Source organism: Manduca sexta, chromosome 24 (genome assembly GCF_014839805.1).
Source record: "Manduca sexta isolate Smith_Timp_Sample1 chromosome 24, JHU_Msex_v1.0, whole genome shotgun sequence".
Classification (NCBI taxonomy): domain Eukaryota; kingdom Metazoa; phylum Arthropoda; class Insecta; order Lepidoptera; family Sphingidae; genus Manduca; species Manduca sexta.
Genome location: NC_051138.1, coordinates 15,650,757 through 15,671,544, shown reverse-complemented (window position 1 = coordinate 15,671,544; position 20,788 = coordinate 15,650,757). Strand labels below are relative to the sequence as shown.

The following is a 20,788-nucleotide window of genomic DNA, read 5'->3' as shown; positions in this document are numbered from 1 at the left end:
ATTCACGCATTGTTACTTAATTATTAGATAGTAAGGACTGTTTATAAAGTCGAAATAAAGCCTTTGCATTGATTAGCGTGCTCGTTTTATTTACATTTCACAACACTTCAACAGCTTCGTAGACACTCCACCCCTGTTCAATATTGGAAAATCTGTTTTATGAAATAAAACTTGCAAACATTACAAAATACAATATTTTATGAATTACCTCTAGACTTATACGTAAGATGTAATTCATAATAAAATGAAAATGGAGAATAATTCTAAGACTTAAAATTAATTGGGTATTTTTTATTATGTTTGCAAGTTCCCTGTACACATAAACAGACATCTTGAGCTCCTGTATTGTACTGCACGGAAGCTCCTCACGACAGGTACGGGTAGCTGGTGCGCGTGCGCAGGTTGGTACGCAGTCCCCGGCGGCGGCGGCGCTGCAGCGAGCCCGCGCCTGCGCCCGCGCCCGCGCCCGAACATGCGTACGCGCACGCGCTCGTCACCGAGCACACCGCCGCCTCCGCGCCACTCGAGCTGGGCCGCGGCTGTAACGCCAATTGTTAGCTTGTATTTACAATCATTATAATTATCAACCATATATGCAAGGACCAACACCTAGTTATCATTACAATCATATCAATACGTCGGAAAGTCGTTCGTAGGACACCGTTACATATATTTGTGTATATTGTATTTAATTTTAATACAAGCTCGGCTAGGTGACCCCACTGTACCTGATGGTAAGTGCGGTGGAATCTAGAAAGACCGAAATCAACTAATGAGAAGTGATTATCCCTCGTCGGTCGATACAATTATGCCGGCCTGTTTAAAACCTGATGTACAAATGCGGATCCCGGACCGCGACACACTTACGTGCGTCATTGTGGCGGGCTTTACACTGATGGTCAATATCCGGACGGATACAAATATCCTAACACTAGCAAATGTAATCTATATATATATAAAAATGAATCCCTACTTCCCTTAGTCACGCCATCACGCGTGAACGGCTGGACCGATTACACTATTTTTTTTTGTTGTGTTCGTTATTGTCAGGAGATGATTCTTATAAAGAAAAAAATCAAAAAATTGCGCGAAAAATTTTAAAATTTAAGAAAACAACGAAAATATAAATTTTATATAACTGTCAATTTTTTGAAATAACTGTCAGCGATTGCTAGAAAGCGCGCTGCAAATTCATAGTTAAGACGGGACAACGTTAGCCGAGTCAGCTAGTTCTGAATAAATAAAAGCGTCAATAACTTTGATTATAATCATTAAATCATTACTTCTACGGTTAAAAGGTAAATTAACTTGAGCGACATTTTTTGCGACACATGCGTGTTTTAAAAATATTTAAAACTAGCTTCCGCTCGCAGCTTCGCCCGCGTGGATTTCGGACTTCAAAAATGGAGCCGGTCGCGAACGTTCGAGAATGTTCGTTTTACGAAGCTACTCGCTAGGTGATTCGCTAGCCTCTAGGTGCCAAGCAAGCCGCCTGCCTGTGCGTTCGCGACCTTATATATATACAAAAATAATCCTTATAGCATGATTCAGTATTCACGCATGATGGCTTATTATTAGCGTATTTCATGTATAACTTTGGTGTTTCTATACCGATTTCTATGATTCTTTTTATGGAATATTTAATAATGTTAACTTTTTTAATTAGGGATGACTGAGAGTGTTATAAACGTAAGAGTAGACAAATATAATGAGAAAGCTTCGAACTGCTAAGCTATCGGGAGTCACACGTGTTATTGTGAGTCAACCATAAAAGATAGACATATGCTGTCGTGGGATATTTTTTACATAATTTTAAGGAGAACATTTCCGTCATACTTGATTTCTGTGTAGCTTTAACCATTAAGGTTGCACACGCGACGGAAGCTTAAAAATGGAGTAACTTCTCCCGTTTTCTCAACATTTCCCTTCACTGCTCTGCTCCCTATTAATTGTAGCGTGATGAAAAGTATACTATAACCAGCACAGGAGTATGACAAATAATTGTACCAAGTTTCGTTAAAATCCGTCGAGTAGTTTTTGTTTCTATAACGGTTATACAGACAGACAGACAAAAATTTTACTGATTGCATTTTTGGCATCAGTATCGATCCCTAATCACCCCCTGATAGTTATTTTGGAAATGTATTTCATGTACAGAATTGACCTCTCTACAGATTTATTATAAGTATAGAAGATATATAGATATAGATCAGCACTATTTTCTATATTTTTTAAACCAGTTAAAATTAAAAAAAAATTGCGCTTATGTCAATTAGCATTGCAACTATCGACTTAAAGTTTTAAATATGACATCCGTATTCACAAAAAATACTATGAAGAATCACAGTGTGCCCAAATGCATAGCATCCGCAAATTCATAGTTATCTTTGGCTTTGTTCAACTTTGTCTGACAGTTAACTGAAATAAAGTTGTATCTCAATATTAGCCATCACAGCACCTCTATCTACACACTGTGAAAGCAGTTATGCCGAAAACATTAAGAAACAGACTTACTATTGGTCCGTACTTACCTAAGTACCGTTTGTGGATAAGGTCCTTAAACTGTCTAGTTATAACTGTAGCACTGTTAATAATTATAGAATGTAACTAATTACCCGGAGTATCCTTTCTATAGGCGGTAGTGTCCCGAGGATGTTCCCCCTCCCGTCTCCGTTGCAGTCCCCTTGAAGCACCGCGTCCCGTGCACTCGTGCGCAGCAGTTGCGTCAACACCAGTATCACGATCTTAAATTAAAGAAACTACCTCAGGACCTCACTTAGGCCGCAGTCAAGATGCCTTTGTACAATCGTTAACACTAAAGAAAATCGACGGTCCCTACGTAAAGTATCGAATCTACAAAATTGCATTTTGTAAATTCAATACTTTGTCTACGGATCGTCGATATTTAAACGTTCCTTATTAAAATGAACTGAATTTATTTAAGACAATAAGTATCGAAGTGCTTATCGCCATGGTAATTAACATTAAACAAGCGATGTATATTCGACGGTCCTTACGTAAAGTATTGAATCTGTATAATGCTATTGTGCAGATTCGATACTATACGTAGGAACCGTCGAATTATAACATTAAATATATGGAAATCGATAAGTGTATCGCTTGGATATGCCATTTGCCGTATTCTATTGACATTAACGATTGTATAAGTCATCTTGGCTACGGCTAATATAGTCAATTCGGACCGCGAGTGCACCAAGAATTCCTAAAATCACAAACGCGTACTTGAAAGAACAAGACGAGCAAGTTGAAGCACTGCAGAGCTAGTAGCGCTCTGGTGAGCGGCGCGCGGATCGCCTCCACACACCCGCGCGTGTGCACCGACGCCGCGAGCAGTGGCGAACCCTCCGACCACGCGTCGCGCCATGACCACTGGGGGAAAGAATTATGGGCTAATATCATGAGACTTTCCCGCCCTCACAATAACCACTACAAATTTTCTAAGCCAGGATCAGCAGTGGCACGCATTTTATGACACCTAGTGGTAAAACTCCGTGAGTCTCAAGTAACTCTAATTTGTATTTATCCCGCAACGAAATTAATCAAATAGAAGGATGTCGCGTTCCGGCCTCCGTGTTGAGCCTGTGTATATCTGAAGCAGACCGGCATAATTTTGTTAACTAGCGAGGGATACTCAATCAATCGATACTCTATCTGGACCGTACTCCACTTACCATCACACATTTGCTTCGTCTTCCAATAAATCAATTATAGACCTTCAGATTAGACAGTTATAGATTAAATTTAAGCTATTGAAAATTCCGTTAAGTTCCACCTGCTGTAATGGATCGTGATAGCAAGGAGCCAACACTCGAGGAGTGCAGCACGAATAGGGAGACACCGGCGGGAGGATCTTGCCGTCAGCACCGGCTAGTCTACAAATAACATTACAATCAGTAACAATTTCTTACCCGAAAATACTTAGGTAGATATTTTTCAACCACCTTAATAAAACGTTAGTTTGTTCGTAATTGAACTATATTTCTCTTGATTCCTCGTACGTAAAATATGACTTCATACGGTAAGATTAATTTTAAAACTAATAGAGTCTGTATTACAGGCCTCTGCAATTTTTTTTCTGCTCAGTATCAGCCTGGAGTCTAGAATTAGTACCGGATATGGCGATAGGCTCGCCTCCTATCACATCATGGGACGGAACACACTTGGCGAAAAGTGTTGCCCTGGTTGCGCTTCTGCAAACTCCTTTGGGGATAAATGCGTGATTATATGTGTTTGTGTGTGCAATATTTATTGTACGTAGGATATATATTTCTCGCGTAGGTGATTTCAAAACATCTTTACACAATATAGTACCAACTTCATGACAAGTTTGGAGTTTTTGTTGAGGAAGTCCATGTTGATCCAGGGTATCTCGTGCCAGTCGCTCGGCTTCTCGACGCCACAGCAGCTTAATTCCACCTAGTAGAGTCAAGGATAGCATAATAAGCTTTGGAATCTAAAAACAATCCACATATCTTCGGACTAGATTAGTTAGTAATTTTTACGGGAGACGTATTGGGTTTATTTTTGAGATCAGTGAATATTTTTACCCATATACAGTAGTATCACAACTCAGAATTATGAATGACAAAGTTCGTAATATCTCAACCAATACAATTCGAGGGTATAGTGCTAAAACCCAATAAGTGCCAAAAAATCAAAAATCATTTTATTGGTCTATCTTAATGAGTTTTTGACGCTCTTTCTATTGGTCTAATCCAATAAGCGGAATTCACAGTATAAAGCGAATTACTTAATGTAATAACCCAATAAAGTGGCCACTTTGCGACATTAATGATAAACTAAAACACCATAAAGTGAGTTAACTAGATAAATAATATTTTTAATTTACGCTTAAAGCAGTTATAGCTATTTATTTGTTTTGAGTGTTCAATGATTACCACTTAAATTACCAACGACATAAAGGTAAAATCCATTATTTAGTATTTAACGGGTTTTACCTTTAATTACCTATATCTGAAAACAAACTAAACCAAAGGTTTAAAACAAAATAAATGTGTTTTTTGGGTCTCATTTTTCGATTTTATTTGAAAAGATATAAGTTATGTTGAGTTATATGGTATTTGTTTACCTTGTTAACTAACTTTCTTCAAATTATGTTTAAGGAAGAACCCAATCAATCAAATTTTTAGCGTTATTGTTGACAGTTGTTGACAATAGCCCGCGAGTTTTGTTTTTAATTGTTCTCAATTTAGTGCTAATTATTTATGTTAAGCACTACGATGGGTGATCGAGGAAGGAAATTTGTGCAATTAGCTTGCATTTAGACGCTGATATCAGGCGTACGCTCATTTTGTGAGTACTTTTTCGTATATACAAAGTTACTTCTAATAAGAGATCGTTATGATTTAATTTTTAATTATCTAATAAGCTTCTCAATTAGATAATTACAAATTAAATCAAATTAAAATTACAAAAAAAAAATCCAATTATAAGGATCGTACAGTTAGCATGAAATACTTTTTCAATAACACATTTCCAAGTCGTCCTAGTATTTTTCAAGCGACCTTAATGTTAGTGTAGATATCAAATAGCAGATTAAGCGGATTCGTTCGGAGTTTTCAATAGTGACGATCAATGCGGCAACAAAGAACCACCTAAGAAAACGAGCTCTAAAATCTAAATATGTTGGATTTGTCCAACAACTCATAGGATCTTTTCCTGTAATTGAATCCCAATACTGTAGTAAAGATAGTAAAAAGTAATAGGCCCCTGGCGTTAAATCTATAAATAACATGTGTTGATTATAACAGGAAATTTTCAGATTAATGAAAAGTAGTAGTTTCAGCAATCATCAATATCGTAACATATTTAATGATAAATATAAATTAAGTTTTTTTTTCATTAATAAAAAGGCTTAATAAATATGTAACATTTGTCCAAAATATGAAAAATCCAAGTGGAAAGATCTTTTAAAAAAATACGAAAACCATTTAAATCGAAAAATAAATGTCATGCAGCGAAAGATGCAAATAAAATTCGCACTTAAATACAGAAGACTCTTTTATGTCTATACTATGGATTTGCAAGCGGGGTTGCTCATAACAAATGGAGGAGAAGGTACATTATAGGTATACTACATGGAAAAATTAGTGTCGTACAATTTTACGATATATGAATCAAATTACCCAACAAAGCCTCTGTTGGAGTGAGTTAATTGGTAAAACAGGGAGTTCTGAAATAAACCAATATCTGTAAAGGACCAAACAAGAATCAGTACGTTTCAGTTCTTCTGTTGAAAACATTGGTCATTTAATATAATTAAACAGAAATTCTTAAAGCGCAGCAACATGCATATAGAGGTGGACTCCATGCATGCTGCTTCCAATAAACAGCGTTAAAAAATAAAACAATAAGTAGCGTAAGTGAGTGGAAGAACGTTTTACAGAAGCTGGAAAGAAGAGGACTAAGACTATTACGAAAAAAGACAGATAAGAAATAATTGAAATCAATACTAGTTCTAAAGTGAAAGAATTAAAATTTAATAAAATGTTAGACTTGAAATGTATGTAAAATGCCAATTAATACACCTAAAAACAAATAAGGACTTGTTGAATATGTGCGAGAAACTCCTATTGATAAAGACCTACACCAAACTACCAACGTCTGTTAGTGATAAAGAGTGATTTATCCTGTTTTTTGTGACTTTCATACAGTAAACTAATTGACAAATTAAAATAAATGTTTAATTTCTCTTGGGGTAAAACCCAATAAGTCGGTACCCTTTGTAACTTATATTTTTTTACGATAAAATTGATTACTCCAGAAACTTAAAATGTGTTATTACACTACTTAGATACATAGACTTTTAGCACAAAATAATTATTATGACGATATTATTTGAATGTCAAATATTTTGGTGCTTAAAACTTAAACACTGAATATCTCGAAAGTAACAATTTCATACTTATTGGCTTTTAGCACTATACCCTCGAAATATTGTGAAGAGATCATCCACTGATGCTATTTTATACATCGCTACGATGGAACGAGGCCTCTGAGAAAATAATATTTCCGATATTGAAGCTGTAATAATGGTTAAAAAAGTGAATAAGAATTGTTAACTTCTAAAATGACTAGGTACTATGATCGTAAGTACTTAGGTAATCCACAAAAGACCTGCATGGTATCCATCAGCTGTTTCCAAGATGGCTCCGTAAGGTATTGTGATATCCCAATCCGAAGAGATGACGACAGTTCCTTCATTAGCGCCTATAAATTGAGGTATTGGTTTATTGAAATACGAATAATCTAATTATATATCGTAATAAGAAATATTCTGTCTTATTAACTTAAACTTAAAATATCAAATCTATACTAATATATAAAGCTTAAGAGTTTGTTTGTTTGTTTGAACGCGCTAATCTCAGAAAGTACTAAGCCATTCTGTTTTTTTTTTCACTAATAAGAAGCGATATTACTCCTGAGAGCTACTTTTATGCCAGAAATATATTTATCCCGGAACAATATTTCCTCGCGGGCGGAACCGCAGACATCAGCTCATCAAAATCTTTAAATTTTGCTGATCATAATAAGAACATCGCCGTTAGCATAACCTCAGCTCTCACCTTCAAAGTTGACCGACAAGCGGCGTACACGAGCAAGCCATTAGCTGCGACCAAAGTCCCTGAGAGCATCCACACCTTGGTGGAGCTGGTAGCGCGCGACCAGTACGGACACCGCAGCAGGATGGTTAGCAACCGAAGACCGCTCGTGTAATGGAGCTTCATGCAGTAAGCTTGCAGGAGAATCAGCCCGTATAGCAGATATACTGTAACCTATGCAAATAAGAGAGAACAATACGCATACCTACTTTATTTGTTATATGACATTAGTGAAGGTTAATATTTTAAAACCTCCTCCCATTTTGGCTATACTTCGTCCTATATATTCTGCAAAACTTCTCGTGAAATTAAAATGAATGAATCGGGATCCGATGAAACATCTCCCTGATCACATTGGGTATAATGGGATAGAAAACCATGTAACTTCCACTATGTCCATCCTTGTTCTTCTCGGGCGGTATACATCCATCACCAACGTGAGTAGTTTAATAAAAAATAAAAAAATGCATGTACTAAAAAAATAAGAGACAACAAACCTTGACAGGTTCAAAAACGATACTCTAAACAAACAATAGAATTTCCAACGGCCGCTAAGAACCTTATGTATCTGTTTGAGTAGCAGCATGACCCTGAGCGAGGAGTTGTAGCAGAAGATGACCATGCACAGCGACACGATGAGCTGCGCGATCAGCAGCGCCCGCAGCACGCCCGCCAGCCGCGCGCGCTCCCTCCCTTACTGAACGTGAACACCGCCCACGCCATGCATGATGCCGCTGCATGCTAGCTGCGTCTGGACAAAACTGTTGTGTGAACTCCCAAGATTATTGAAGTAGCCAACTAAGAGTCGTTTTCAATAAATGATCCCATCTTCATCATCAATTCAATTTCCAAAATGAACCAAACTTGTAAGCTTGACAAAAACTTGTTCTGATTGGACCATTTTTGAGATAGATCGAAAGAACCGATTGGAGATCATTTATTGAAAATGGCGGTAAGATAATCTGTGTATGGTAGCTGTCTCTGGAAGAAATGCCGTGTTGTGGACTCAACAAATTATTAAAGTAGGCTTTCTACATTATGCCTCATTTAGACTATTAACAAATAATCCAGGCATAAATATATAAATATGAATTATGAGAACGAATACACCCGAATAAGTTGTTTACGCGCCCGTGTTCGTGACTACTCACCTGTAGTATACAAGTTAGGGGTAAGGATTGTAAAAAGGATTTGAATATAATACAGGCTATATTGGCTAGGTAGGTTGCTATGCGACTGTGTTATTTATCTACCAAATTCAATCTACCACTTTGTCTATATCCGCCTGCTAACAATGATGCACAACACGCTCTTGTTGTTTTAAGTTATTGTAGACAGTGTAATTCGTAAGCATTACGGAACTTCTAGTGATAAAACAGTGTAATTTTAATAATTATTATAGTTACATGTTACCAAGTTTGTTCTGCAGTGAATTTAGGAATATAAAAAGAAGCAGTCTAAAATATAATTTGCTTTAACATGTATAAAGTATCCAGATTCACTACCTGTGTTTGTTTTTCATTAAAATTCGCGCTGCTTGTTTTCATAAATGTAGTCATCAGTCAATAATGACAATGACTTTACTCATATTTTGATTATATTTTTCTGAAATTGATTAAAACTCTTCAATGTAATAATATACCAACTCTTTGGTAGAAGCTTTATCGATAAGACAAAATTTGTTCTAATTCAATTGACCAACATTTTATTAAATTTTCAACATTTAATTTTCGTAACATAAGACGCACAGTGCTGGTTAATGATTAACTGTACGTATCTAGACATTTATCTATTTTTTAGGCTGGTTAGATACAAATGTGTGTTTGAAACCTAGCAACGTGAGAATATACTAACAGTGTCTCACATATACTTTATTGTTTACTAATATAAATTTATAACTGGCCAGCTAAGAAGAAAATTTAAAAAATACGACATTGGCGGGACATGGAATACGAATTTTAAAAATAGAAAACGTTTTGTTTCGTGTATTTCATTCTGAAATTGCCGATTGTCTGATAAAGTTTTAATTATTTCAATAATTTGAATAAAATAATTTAATATTAGAGTTATTTCTCTAGTGATTAGTGTCTGGTGACGTCACCATGGAGGACGACATTGTACGACGACATAAAGTAACTTGGAGTGATGATTTGAGTCATGACTCAGAGGAGGAGAGAGGTAAGTTAGCTTCTTTATATTATGTGGAGAGCAACGACTTCTTATAAACGAATACGTATTACGAATAGCCTAATTAAATTTAGAATAAAAAATATATGGAAGATACTGAAAAATATCGATACTTCTATAGTTATGCCAGTTTTTTTGCGTGCCCTAGTAGAAGACTTTGCTACGTCGAAATGTACTATTTATTGGTAAAGGTAAAAAATATATAATTTTCAATCCCCTGGGATACAAATTTATCCACGTAATTTTTTTACTAGCAGCATCAAGTTAATCTAATATTTGTTTGTGTCCAAAAATATTGGTTGGACTAGTCCGCATTTGATTTTTCAACACGCTAAATAACGCATGGCATAACGACAATCATTATTTAATTCCAAGTAACATTTTCTAGAACGGGAACGTCTCGCGCAACTCGAAAAAGAGCTAGCAGAGACCCCAATCAAGCCATCGTACGAACCTGAAGAGTTGCAGAAGCTGGTCTCCTACATCATGAAAATTACCACGCTATACGACCTTCGCGAGGAGGATTGGACTGAAGATGTAAAGGCGGGCATCGAGGAATGGCTGCAAGAGCCCAGGGCGCTCATCCTCTGTATATATTTTAAAGGAGACAAGCTGAAAGCAGCCAGCGATATCCCGTTGTCGCCTGTATATGATTTGACTTACTTTATAAGAGAGCCTGACTTTGTATTCAAGGCAGACACGTTTCACGATGAAATTATATTCGGCACGTTCGTTGATTCTGTGGAGGCGAACATGATACAGCTGTTGGAGAATGTTTACGCGCCGTACTTCTTTGGGATAACTACGTGGCCTGAAAGTAAGTTTTATTTATATTACCGTTTTCATTGCGTTAGGGTCATGGTTACCCAGGAACTAGATATATCAGACTGGATTCATATATGAGACAACACAGAGCTCATTTCGTACACGCTTTTGGGAATCTCATTGAAAGCTTCGCTGCAGTATTACATCGGTGGTATTGCAGTATATAGCTGAATGGGAAGCCCATTGTTGGTGCAATAATTGCTTATGTTATGTAGAATTTTGAGTTTTTAATTTTTTATCTTTGTTCCAACAATAAACTTCTTTCTTTCTTTTTTCCTCTTCTTTCTTTACTTGCAATTGCGTCTCTTAGTGAAGGTTGTCAGGGTAGATCATATTATAACATATTATAGTAGTAAAAAAAATCAAAATGTTCCTGCGATATATTTAAGGGGTCTAATAATCTTTAAAACGGGGAGGCTACTATATTAACAAACTGAACAAATTTGACGATGAAGACGTGGTCTTTTCTAAAATGCTTTCAGGTGTCAAAAGTGAGTTTTGCTCTCACATACACACATTCCTAGCCAAGCTAACGGACATGTATTATAAAATGCTGGGGCTGACAGTCCTCTACATACCCAGGGAGGGTCAGCAGTTGACCTTTGAGCAGGCCAGCAGCGACCGGGAGCTGGTGAAGAGGCTCGAGGGGGTCGTGGTCTACTGGACACATCAGATCAAGTCGTGCCTGGAGGATACGGCGTTTGTCGCGTCCCAGAAGGAATTGTTGTGCCCGAGCGATGAATATGACTTTTGGATTTACAGACGTGAGTATATATTTTTAGAAAGGATTAAAAGAGCGAACGATTTTTTTTTAATTCAGAGTGACAATTATCAATTAGTTTGGTATTACTATTGTATATCTTAGATCATAGATGTCGGAGATATATTTAGTGAAACAACCTTTGTTTTTCATATTGTTATCTGGGCTTATTGTTAGAATCTCTTTCCCTCCTAAAAACATCTACTCTGACCTTAACGTTATTATATTCACAGATGAAAATCTAAACGCTCTACTTTACCAACTGAAGAACCCAGCAGTGAGGCACATAAAAAAGATTCTAGTGACAACTCACTCGACGTTTATCCACCAGTTCCAATCTCTTTGCGAGGAGATAGTCCAAAGGATCACTGAAGCTACGTCGAACATTGAATTCTTGCAAGTGATCAAGCAGCCGTGCGCCATCCTCGAATGCGTGGTCGATCCTGACGAGATCTCCAAGCACATCCCTCAGATCATCAACCTCTTCAGATTTATTTGGATGGAGTCACCATATTACAACTCGGAGACTCGAATCACGAATTTGTTCAAAGCCCTGAGCAACCAGATCATAATTTTATGCAGAAATTATATAAAGTTAGATGAATTGTTTGAAGGAGAGACGAAGAAGGCGCTTGGAGAGTTCAGCAAGTGTATCGATTGTTGTAAGAAGTACAGGGAGATATACGACACGATGGCCGAGGCTCATAACGACGTGAAGCCTAATAGCTGGGAGTTGGATACTGGCAGTATCTTCAATTACATCGACTCGTTCGTGCAACGTTGCTTCGACATGATGGATGTTTGTAATTGCATGATTATATTTGGCAGGTAGGTATTTATCTTTTTAAATACTATCCCCTTATTAATAGACGTTTTTATCTAAGGACGAAGTAAAGCTGTGATAACAAGTCTGTTTCTCAGTGCTGACGGCATGGCAGCCTTCGTAGTGCGTAGCCATAGGGCCTTTTGTATAATATTGTTATATGTCCATATTAACCAATCACAACGGCTTGTTATCACAGCTAAAGTTGTGGAGTAAACTCCGTCCTTAGGTAAAAACCGTCTATGAATAAGGGGGTACGTTCTTGTTCTGTTTTCTTTACTTTCTCTCATGATTCTCGTATAAAGTGCTTTGTGTTGCCTCACGGTCAAAGTACCTAGATCAATTGCTACGTTGTTTCTCCGTCCAAAATCTTCAGTTCTAACATTCCTTCATATAGGGTTTTGGATTATTGTAGCCCAATGCAGCAATTTGACGAGTGTGTGATTCAGAATCGACGAGTTAGAGACGACGAACAAGCCGATGTTCGGCGGCGCGCGCGGCGAACAGTTCGAGGCGAAGTGCGAGCAGATCGAGCACATGTTCCACGACGCGCTCGCCGGCGTCACGCACGTGGCCGCCTCCATCCTCGACGTGCAGGCGCCCGCCTGGTACGACCACATCCTGCAGTTCCGGGCCGTCATCAAGGATATCGAGGTAGGCACCACGACTGTGATATGTATGATGGTCGGCAAACATCTTGAGCACGCTACCGCGTATTGCCGCCCGTAGGTGGTGGCATACATTTCCCACCACGAGGTAGTGTGCTGAAGTTGTTTGCTGACTATTAGTGGTCTGTTAGCCCTTTAAGATGTTTGCATGTAAAATTACCAGTTTCTTCTATTATCAATTATTCGATGGAGGCAGGGTTCTAGATATGAGGTATGTGGTCTCCTGTAATTGAAGAGGCACGTCATATTGTTAATTGTAAAAATGTTACGACATTGTTTTTATTATATGCCGTGTATCCTTCGTTGGAGGTCTTTAAATAAATAAATGACATACCAGTTATGTGATAGCCATGTCTAATTTCAAAATAACTCTTTAAAAACAAATATATCATCAACCATTAATAATAAATGCAATATGTTGTTATAGACGATTATCGAAAACCTCGTGGAGTCCGTGTTTGAAGGAGTCAACCACGTTGAAGAAGCAGTCGTTGCTTTGTTCTCTTTAAATAACTACTCTAAGCGAAAGAACTTACGACGCATATTTAAACGGAAAACTGCTGAGGTCAGTAATATAAACAGACACCTGCTCTGAGTCTAAAAAATTATGACCACGATAAGCATTATCAAGGTCTTTTGCGTACACTATAAAATCCTTAAACAATAGGAGAAAATGTTATCCGTTAACCGTTTTGCTTTCAGTTATTTTAAGAATTTTCTTCTATTCTTATTTTTACATCTTTTTTTTATATATATGCCTCCAATTAAGAGTTTTAAATAAACAAGATAAAATCTTCACTAGGTGTGGGCCATGTTTAGCGATGAGGTGCAAGACGCGAAGAAGGACATGGTCTCGAACCGCAGCCAGTACCCGCGGACCTGCCTTCCTTCGCCGGCAGAGCTGCCGTGCTGAGGATGAGGAAGAATCGCCTCGTTTATCTGAAGAAGGTATAGCTTCATACACTTTTGAAAAAGAAAGTCTGAAAGAAAGCGAGAAAAAATATTTGAAACTGACATAAGTAGATGTAATGTAGGTACAGTAAAGAAAAACAGTTAAAGTAATAACTTAAATCTTTTTATTCTAACGCAGCTTTAATTCAGTTATTTGCTGGCATAAAGCCACCGCTCACCTGTCTTGATGTCATGGAAATCAAAATCCTAATCTTATTTTATTCCAAATATTATGTCAACCACAAAGAGACGTTACATTGCTAATTGTTAGAATTATAACGACTGCCGGCGCACATGCTGAAAAAGCCGGTATTATGGCTCATTCCTCCAGTAAAGCAAGATCCCTAATTCTGGCAACTATCAAGAGATGAGACATGTCCCTCTAATTAATTATTTTATCTGCACTACACAAAGCATCAGGTCCAGATGCAGTAGTCACAGCCAGAATAAATAACCTGTCTCCAGGTGATGACGGATGCGTCGGTGTGGCTGATGCCGTGCAGCAACTCCGAGGACGTGATCATGCACGTGAACAGGCTGATGAGCGCCATCGAGCTCGCCATAAGGGAGCTCTGGATCTCGTGGACGGTAACCTGAATTATTAGTGATGATTCTGTAAAGCAGATTTTGATGTAATGGGGTAATGTCACTGCAAGATAGACTTTTAGTCGGTTGGTACTGCAAGGTAGGGAGGTTAGCCATTAGCTAGAAACTTAACTACATACTTTGAATTACCTTCATCCTTATATTTCTCCCTTTTTAGCACAATCTGGACGAGAAATGCGGCGCTGGATTAAACAGGACCCTGATGCGCAAGAGTACGGAAAACCCTGGCCTGCTGGAGTGTAACATCGATGTGTGAGTATTTATAGAATAGTACTAAAATATGTAAATGATAGTGCTCTTGAGTCAGTAATTTTCTCCATTTATTTCTAAACTGCTCTATGTAGGTACAGCTGGTTGGATTACGTTCAACGAATTGTTATTTTTATAATTTTTTCCCTTCAGCAACATTTTGGACCTCTGTAAAGAAGCAGCTCATTGGGAGAACCTGGGACAAGACATACCGATCCACGCTTATCAGGTATTGTATACAAACTCGCTAGTAATATAGTAAGTTGTCATACGAAAAATGTGACACACTCTATCTTAAATAATGTTGACTTTAAATAATGTTGACTAGGTGTTTTCGAAAAGCAAAACTATATACTACGTGTATGAGAGCGTTTTGGCCGTGGTGAAGGGGTACAACAAGATCCTGGACTCGCTCTCCGATGAAGAGAGAATGCTGTTTAGACCTCTGACTTCTGTAAGTAAAATACTTCACTTATACAAATATGTAGGGATGTAAAGATAAGGGAATAGCAAATTTTGAATGCGTGTATTTTGTGATTGGAGCTTTTGTCCTGTTCGAGGTATGCGTCTAAAGTGACAATACAGCGCCTCATAGACCTTGCCCGGCTATAGCCAAAGCTCTCATCGCAAATTGTGCCTTCCCTTAGTTCTTAGGTAGTTTCAATAAAATATTTTCATTAAACAATCTGACACCGAGAACTACAAATTTGAGATTCTCTTTATTATTCCATAACACATTATTTCTAATATCACATTGAATAACAGAACACATTGATTGACAATCATTACTTAAGTTTGAAATGCAAGGTAAGATTAAACATAGATTTAATATGCTGTTCATTATACTAATATCACATCGAAGTTAACTAGTCATTTGCTATAATCATAAATCCACAATTATTAATTAGATAAAAATTATAATCTACATCAGTGGGTGATTTAGCATTATGATTACTTTAATTACTATTACTGCCACAATATGACTTTTGGCAACGATTGTATTTATTAAATGTTATGACTGTATTTCCCAGAAAGCAACTAAATCACTAATCATGGATTTAATGAATTAAGTGTGGGTGGGTCATTTTTTATTTGTCTAGTTTTATCTACTAAGAGCTGTATCAAGCTCTGGAAGAATACCCAAATTATCTAATACAGAATAAATGCTAAAATATCCCTTAATTATCAACATTAGTCTAAAAATAAATACTTAGTTTATTGTAAACATTCATCTAAATGATCATTCATATTGTCCAGTTCTATCATATTGAGGCAACAAGGGCAAGGCGTCTTAGTCCCTGTGGGGTTCATAGTCATTGTCTCGTCGAATATGTCGTCATCGTCATCAATGATTATCGCATTATTCATACTGGTCGAAGCGCCTTCTTGAGGTATTGTTTTGTCGTTACCAAAGAACTTCAAACATTCTTCTAAATGGTCTGCCATTGGTTTGAAAACTTTTACATTACAACAAGGGCAATGCTTTCCGCCTTGAATGTCCTGGTCTTTTTCCTTATTATCTGCCATCTCACCCTTCAAAGTTATTATGTCTTTTGTTGTGTAATCTACTTTCACATCTATAGGCTTAATAATACTTGCAAGGTCTGCTTTAATCGTCCCTTCACTTTTAATCATTGAGTAGACTGCATCATTAATTTCTTTATGTGTTGTTTTGCCTATACCCTTTCCTTTTTTAAGCTTATCGGGTATCAACTCATCCATAAAAGATAAATTTATAGAGTCAGGTATTTCGAGCTTGATGTCGGTATTCTCTAATTTAAATTTGCTGACTTCAGGAATCTTAATATATTTTGAAAATGCTGATGTTTCGCTAACTTTAAGGACTTTTGTTTCTGTGGTTTCTACAGTGCTAGCTATTGGTATCATCTCCTTGCTAAGTTTGTCTATTATGTCTTTATTAAGACATTCATCCAAGTGCATGTTAATTATGTCATCTGCAATACTTGCATTACACACTGGACAATTTACTGATTTCTTTACAGTAACTGCTACCAACTTGTTACTATCTTTTGGCTGAGTTACTTTAAAATCTTGACCATACACATCTTTCAAAATAGATGAGGCTTTGTCCTTGTAGTAATCATCTATTTTCATAATTTTTTTAGGAGTGGATATCATATCTGTGGAAATTCTTTTATTTTTGTTTGCATTTGCTAAATTATTGTTAATGCCACTTATAACAGGAGAGTGATGCGTATCAATATTGACACCAGGAAGCTGTTTGTTGGCCCAGATGTTCCTCACAGCTTCTGCTGCACTGGCCGATTGTGTCCTACTCCTAGACCCAGGAATTATTTGTCCTGTACCAATAAATGGTTTGATACTGGGAGGCTTTGGGTTGAAAACAATGTTGTCTCTCTTAGTGCTGACTATTGTAGCTATACCATTTATCTTGGGCTTTGGATTTGGTTTGGGTGGAACATAGTTGCTATCTTTTAGTACCGGTTTTGAGCTTGGAATGTCTTGTATATTTTTATTTAAGATATTTTCATTATTGTTATTTATGTACTTAGTAATGGGGTTAGTGGAAGGTTTTGGTGCTGGTGCTTTCTTGTCTTTTTTCTCTGGTTCCTTGATTTTGATGAATGTACCTCCACATGAAGCTAGGTGGTCCCGCCACCAGTAGTCTGATTTCCCAGGTGCTCTGTTGCACGTGCGACGTACGATGCCGAAGTGAGGCCGTCGCGATTGGCAAGGTCCATTGCAGCGCCACCAGTGTGTTTGATATAATTTAACCTATAATGTAAAAAAAATATTTATACAAAAATTATTTTAGGTCTTGGTGTTGAGCTGAATGTAATTATGTAGTATTTACTTATAACCATGTAACTTTTATTATACTATGTATTCAAAACTTAACTAAGCAGTGGATATATTTTTAACTCGTTTGAGATTTTTAAACAATAAATTATTTGTCAATAATACAATGTGGCAATGTTAATTGATTGTAGCAGTATCAATAGGACCAATTCTAAATAACATTGAACAATAGAAGTACCTCATCATGAAAATCATGATACACATTTATATTAAGTCCAGCAAACTGATTGATTCTGTGCATGTGGCTCAAGAAGATTGGCCCATGGCCATCCCTGTCTCTGTCTCGGCGTGTGATGAAAAGGTAGGCGTGGATCATCTCATGGAGAAGTGTCTCCACCAGGTCCTTGCGGGGCCTCAGCTTGAGTAATGGCTCACTGAGGGCTATGTCGCAGAAACCACTCCTGCCTTCGTACCTATTAAATGTAACATAGTCTTAATAATATAATTGTACTTTTGTTTGTATAGAAATTAGTAGGATATTTAATGTATATTTTCTATTTTGTGCATGTTCAAAAGGACTACATTATCTTAATCAAAAATTTTGCACTTCTAAAGTATCTCATGTAAAGTGATTTAAGACTTATGACTAAAATGATTTAAGACTATGTTGGGGGGCCTTATTCTGTTTATGGGGGTGTATCCATCTTTTTGTATTTATAGGCATTTTAAAACAAGGACAGTTTTGATTGCTGTGTAGGTGTGATTTAAAGTTGCTCTTTTAAATAGGGCTCCACTATGGAAATGTATTTTATGAACAACAATATTGCTATGATGCTACTTAACTCTATGGAACAAATGAGACAAATACTCAATAGAAAAAGAGAAATCATTGATTTCTGACATTTTTACTCACAAAAAATTACACATATGCTGAAATACGGTAATTTTTCATTCCACAAATAAATTCGATTTTCATTTGTGATGAATACACATCTATGTAGCTACACCTCCGTGGGCAGTAGGTCTTAGTTGTTGGTCTACAAACGGCGTAACTACTAACCAGTAGATATACTCGAACATTATGAAAAAAGGACCAATAGTGCAAGCAACATAATCTTACGAGCATATCCCGGCACAAGTGTACATTCGCTTGCTCCATCTTACAACGGCGCGGCTGGCTAGTGAAGTCCAGAAGAACAATTTGTCAAAATGCAAGAAAAGGCTGTGAACGTCGGGCGTTGGATCGATCAGTTCTAGTTCCGGATCTCCCAAATTCATTTTGAATGAAAATCGATTAAACGGACATATAATATTTCAATGGAAACACAATTATGAAAATATATTTATAAAGCATTTACAGTTTTGAAAACTAATAACTTGATTTAACTTGTGGAATATATAGTAATGTAGATTGTAGACATGACTGACATTTCAAAATTCTTAAAACTAAGAAATTTGAATTTAGTATTCTTATCAGTGTTGCCAGATGTACGCTTCGAAATATCCCCAACCTGAGTTGAGAAAGTTCAGATTTCAAGAAAAATCCATACAAAAATAATAGTGTGTTACCAAACAAGTTGTCTAAAAAAGTATTTTACACAATAAATAGTTGAATTTTTCTCTGCCTCTGTTAATTTCTTGCCTTCTAAATTTTCCCCATGGCGTTAAAATCCTCTGAAATTGATGGATAAACCTCATCTGGCAACTACAAATTTGACATTACCAGTTACGTTCCGAAGTATGGATCATTACATAGGTACCTAGTCCTATAAATATTTTCATAACATTGTGCTTTATAATTTCTCAGGCTTGTGAGAAAAAGGTGCAGCCAGGTATCACAAAATTGACTTGGACTTCGACTATGTCAGATGCATACATTGCCGATTGCGTTACGCAGATTGGAGAAGTAAGGCCCAAGGATCTTCAAAGCAAAATTTAATAGAATTAGAATTCAAGTTTTTAATTATATGTATAAATATTTTAGCTACAAGATTTTCTCACGACGTACAAAAATTGCAATATAAATTTGGTTAAAATTATGGAAAAAATATGTGATACTCCTCTAGTTGAATTCGACATATATAATGTGTTTAAAATTAAAGATTTGAGAGAGAAGATACGAAACATGGAAGCAATAGCTGCAGCAAAAATCTTGGAGATGTATAAAGAGATTATTACCTACGTTATAATTGTTTATGAAGGATTTGAAGCTCAAATAGCACAGGTTAATATATTATTATATTCTATTATGCTAATATTACGCCATCATTTAAGAAAATTTTAAAGAACGTTTAAGTTTGTGAAAGTAGTTGATTGAAGACAATGATTTCAATTATACAGATGGCAGAATACTGGATAAAATATGTAAGAAGGTTCGATTGTCTGTTGGAAGATGCATTACGTCTTGCTATTAAAGCAACTATGCAAAATTTATACAAATGTGTACATGGAGATGGTAAGAATGAAGTTATAAAAGTTACGTGATTGATGAAATGAACCATAATATTTCAAAAACGCTTTAATTTCTGTATTGGAATGTATTTTAAGTCACTATTGGATATTTATATTTTATTTTTAGGATATTGTTTTAAAAATGTTAGAAACGTCACCGGTACTTAGTATTGTACTGGCATATTAGGTATATATATATTGAAGATAACTTCAAAATGTAATCACGCCATTTTGATGGAGCCACCGCCTTAAGTAAGCGTCGACGTTTAATTTAAATCTAGTCTATAATTAATAGGTACGATGGCACCATCACCTCTGATCAAAATGAATCTGTATTTAGTTGGGAAGGATATTGTGTATGCGCCAAGCCGTCATGAAGTATTAGACACGTTCACCACTGTCTTAGAAGAAATCGTCCATATAATGAGCACAGTGCCACGTTTGTTTGAAAAATTCGCTCTGCCTTCAGCGGGATTGAAAAAATTCTGGGAAGCGATACAGATTGATTCCGATTGTAACAAACTGCAAGCTCTTATTGATGCTGGTATGAACATTGCTGATATAACTTCGCCTCATGGTGCCCTAATTCCTACTGCTTTTCTTTAAAATTAGCATCGTGTCCATAATTTTTTAGTTAATGTTTATGATCAGTGGAAGACAATTACCATCAGGTGACACGACTGCCAATTCCTTGGCAAACACATTGAAGAATATAGACACAGCAAACTAATTAATTTAAAATTTTAAAGATTTTTGTATTTGATAGACTACGTTATGTTATATACTATACTCTATACTATACAAAACGCTTCACTGTAAATAGAAACATATTAACATTATAATC

At 36.6% G+C, this 20,788-nt stretch overlaps 3 protein-coding genes across 3 annotated transcripts in view; 1 reads left to right on the top strand and 2 right to left on the bottom strand.

The window, feature by feature from the left end:
• Nucleotides 1-68: 68 nt before the first annotated feature.
• LOC115444705 (RDS/peripherin-like protein xRDS35) lies at nucleotides 69-9,472 on the bottom strand. Its single transcript, XM_030170585.2, is given in 10 exon segments — nucleotides 69-539; nucleotides 2,616-2,744; nucleotides 3,244-3,390; nucleotides 3,794-3,893; nucleotides 4,337-4,437; nucleotides 7,159-7,251; nucleotides 7,608-7,817; nucleotides 8,203-8,328; nucleotides 8,331-8,394; nucleotides 9,149-9,472. Coding segments are annotated over 9 exon segments (1,116 nt in total). The 5' UTR covers nucleotides 8,367-8,394; nucleotides 9,149-9,472; the 3' UTR covers nucleotides 69-365.
• Nucleotides 9,473-9,605: 133 nt separating this feature from the next.
• LOC115444712 (dynein heavy chain 2, axonemal) overlaps nucleotides 9,606-20,788 on the top strand; it is a gene marked incomplete at its 3' end in the record, with an annotated part of 35,259 nt that continues 24,076 nt past the window's right edge. Inside the window, 16 exon segments of the mRNA XM_037442426.1 lie at nucleotides 9,606-9,821; nucleotides 10,219-10,647; nucleotides 11,138-11,419; nucleotides 11,649-12,243; nucleotides 12,688-12,892; nucleotides 13,334-13,471; nucleotides 13,709-13,775; nucleotides 13,778-13,854; nucleotides 14,323-14,445; nucleotides 14,621-14,715; nucleotides 14,866-14,941; nucleotides 15,041-15,166; nucleotides 19,301-19,399; nucleotides 19,478-19,717; nucleotides 19,834-19,948; nucleotides 20,240-20,488. Of these exon segments, the coding sequence (XP_037298323.1) occupies nucleotides 9,746-9,821; nucleotides 10,219-10,647; nucleotides 11,138-11,419; nucleotides 11,649-12,243; nucleotides 12,688-12,892; nucleotides 13,334-13,471; nucleotides 13,709-13,775; nucleotides 13,778-13,854; nucleotides 14,323-14,445; nucleotides 14,621-14,715; nucleotides 14,866-14,941; nucleotides 15,041-15,166; nucleotides 19,301-19,399; nucleotides 19,478-19,717; nucleotides 19,834-19,948; nucleotides 20,240-20,488 (2,992 nt within the window).
• Nucleotides 15,389-19,004, bottom strand: LOC115444708 (sprT-like domain-containing protein Spartan). The gene is made up of 3 exons (XM_030170589.2): nucleotides 18,614-19,004; nucleotides 17,732-17,966; nucleotides 15,389-17,469 (listed from the first exon to the last, which is right to left on the bottom strand). The coding sequence occupies exons 1-3, from the start codon at nucleotides 18,769-18,771 to the stop codon at nucleotides 15,928-15,930; spliced, it is 1,935 nt and encodes a 644-aa protein (XP_030026449.2). The 5' UTR covers nucleotides 18,772-19,004; the 3' UTR covers nucleotides 15,389-15,927.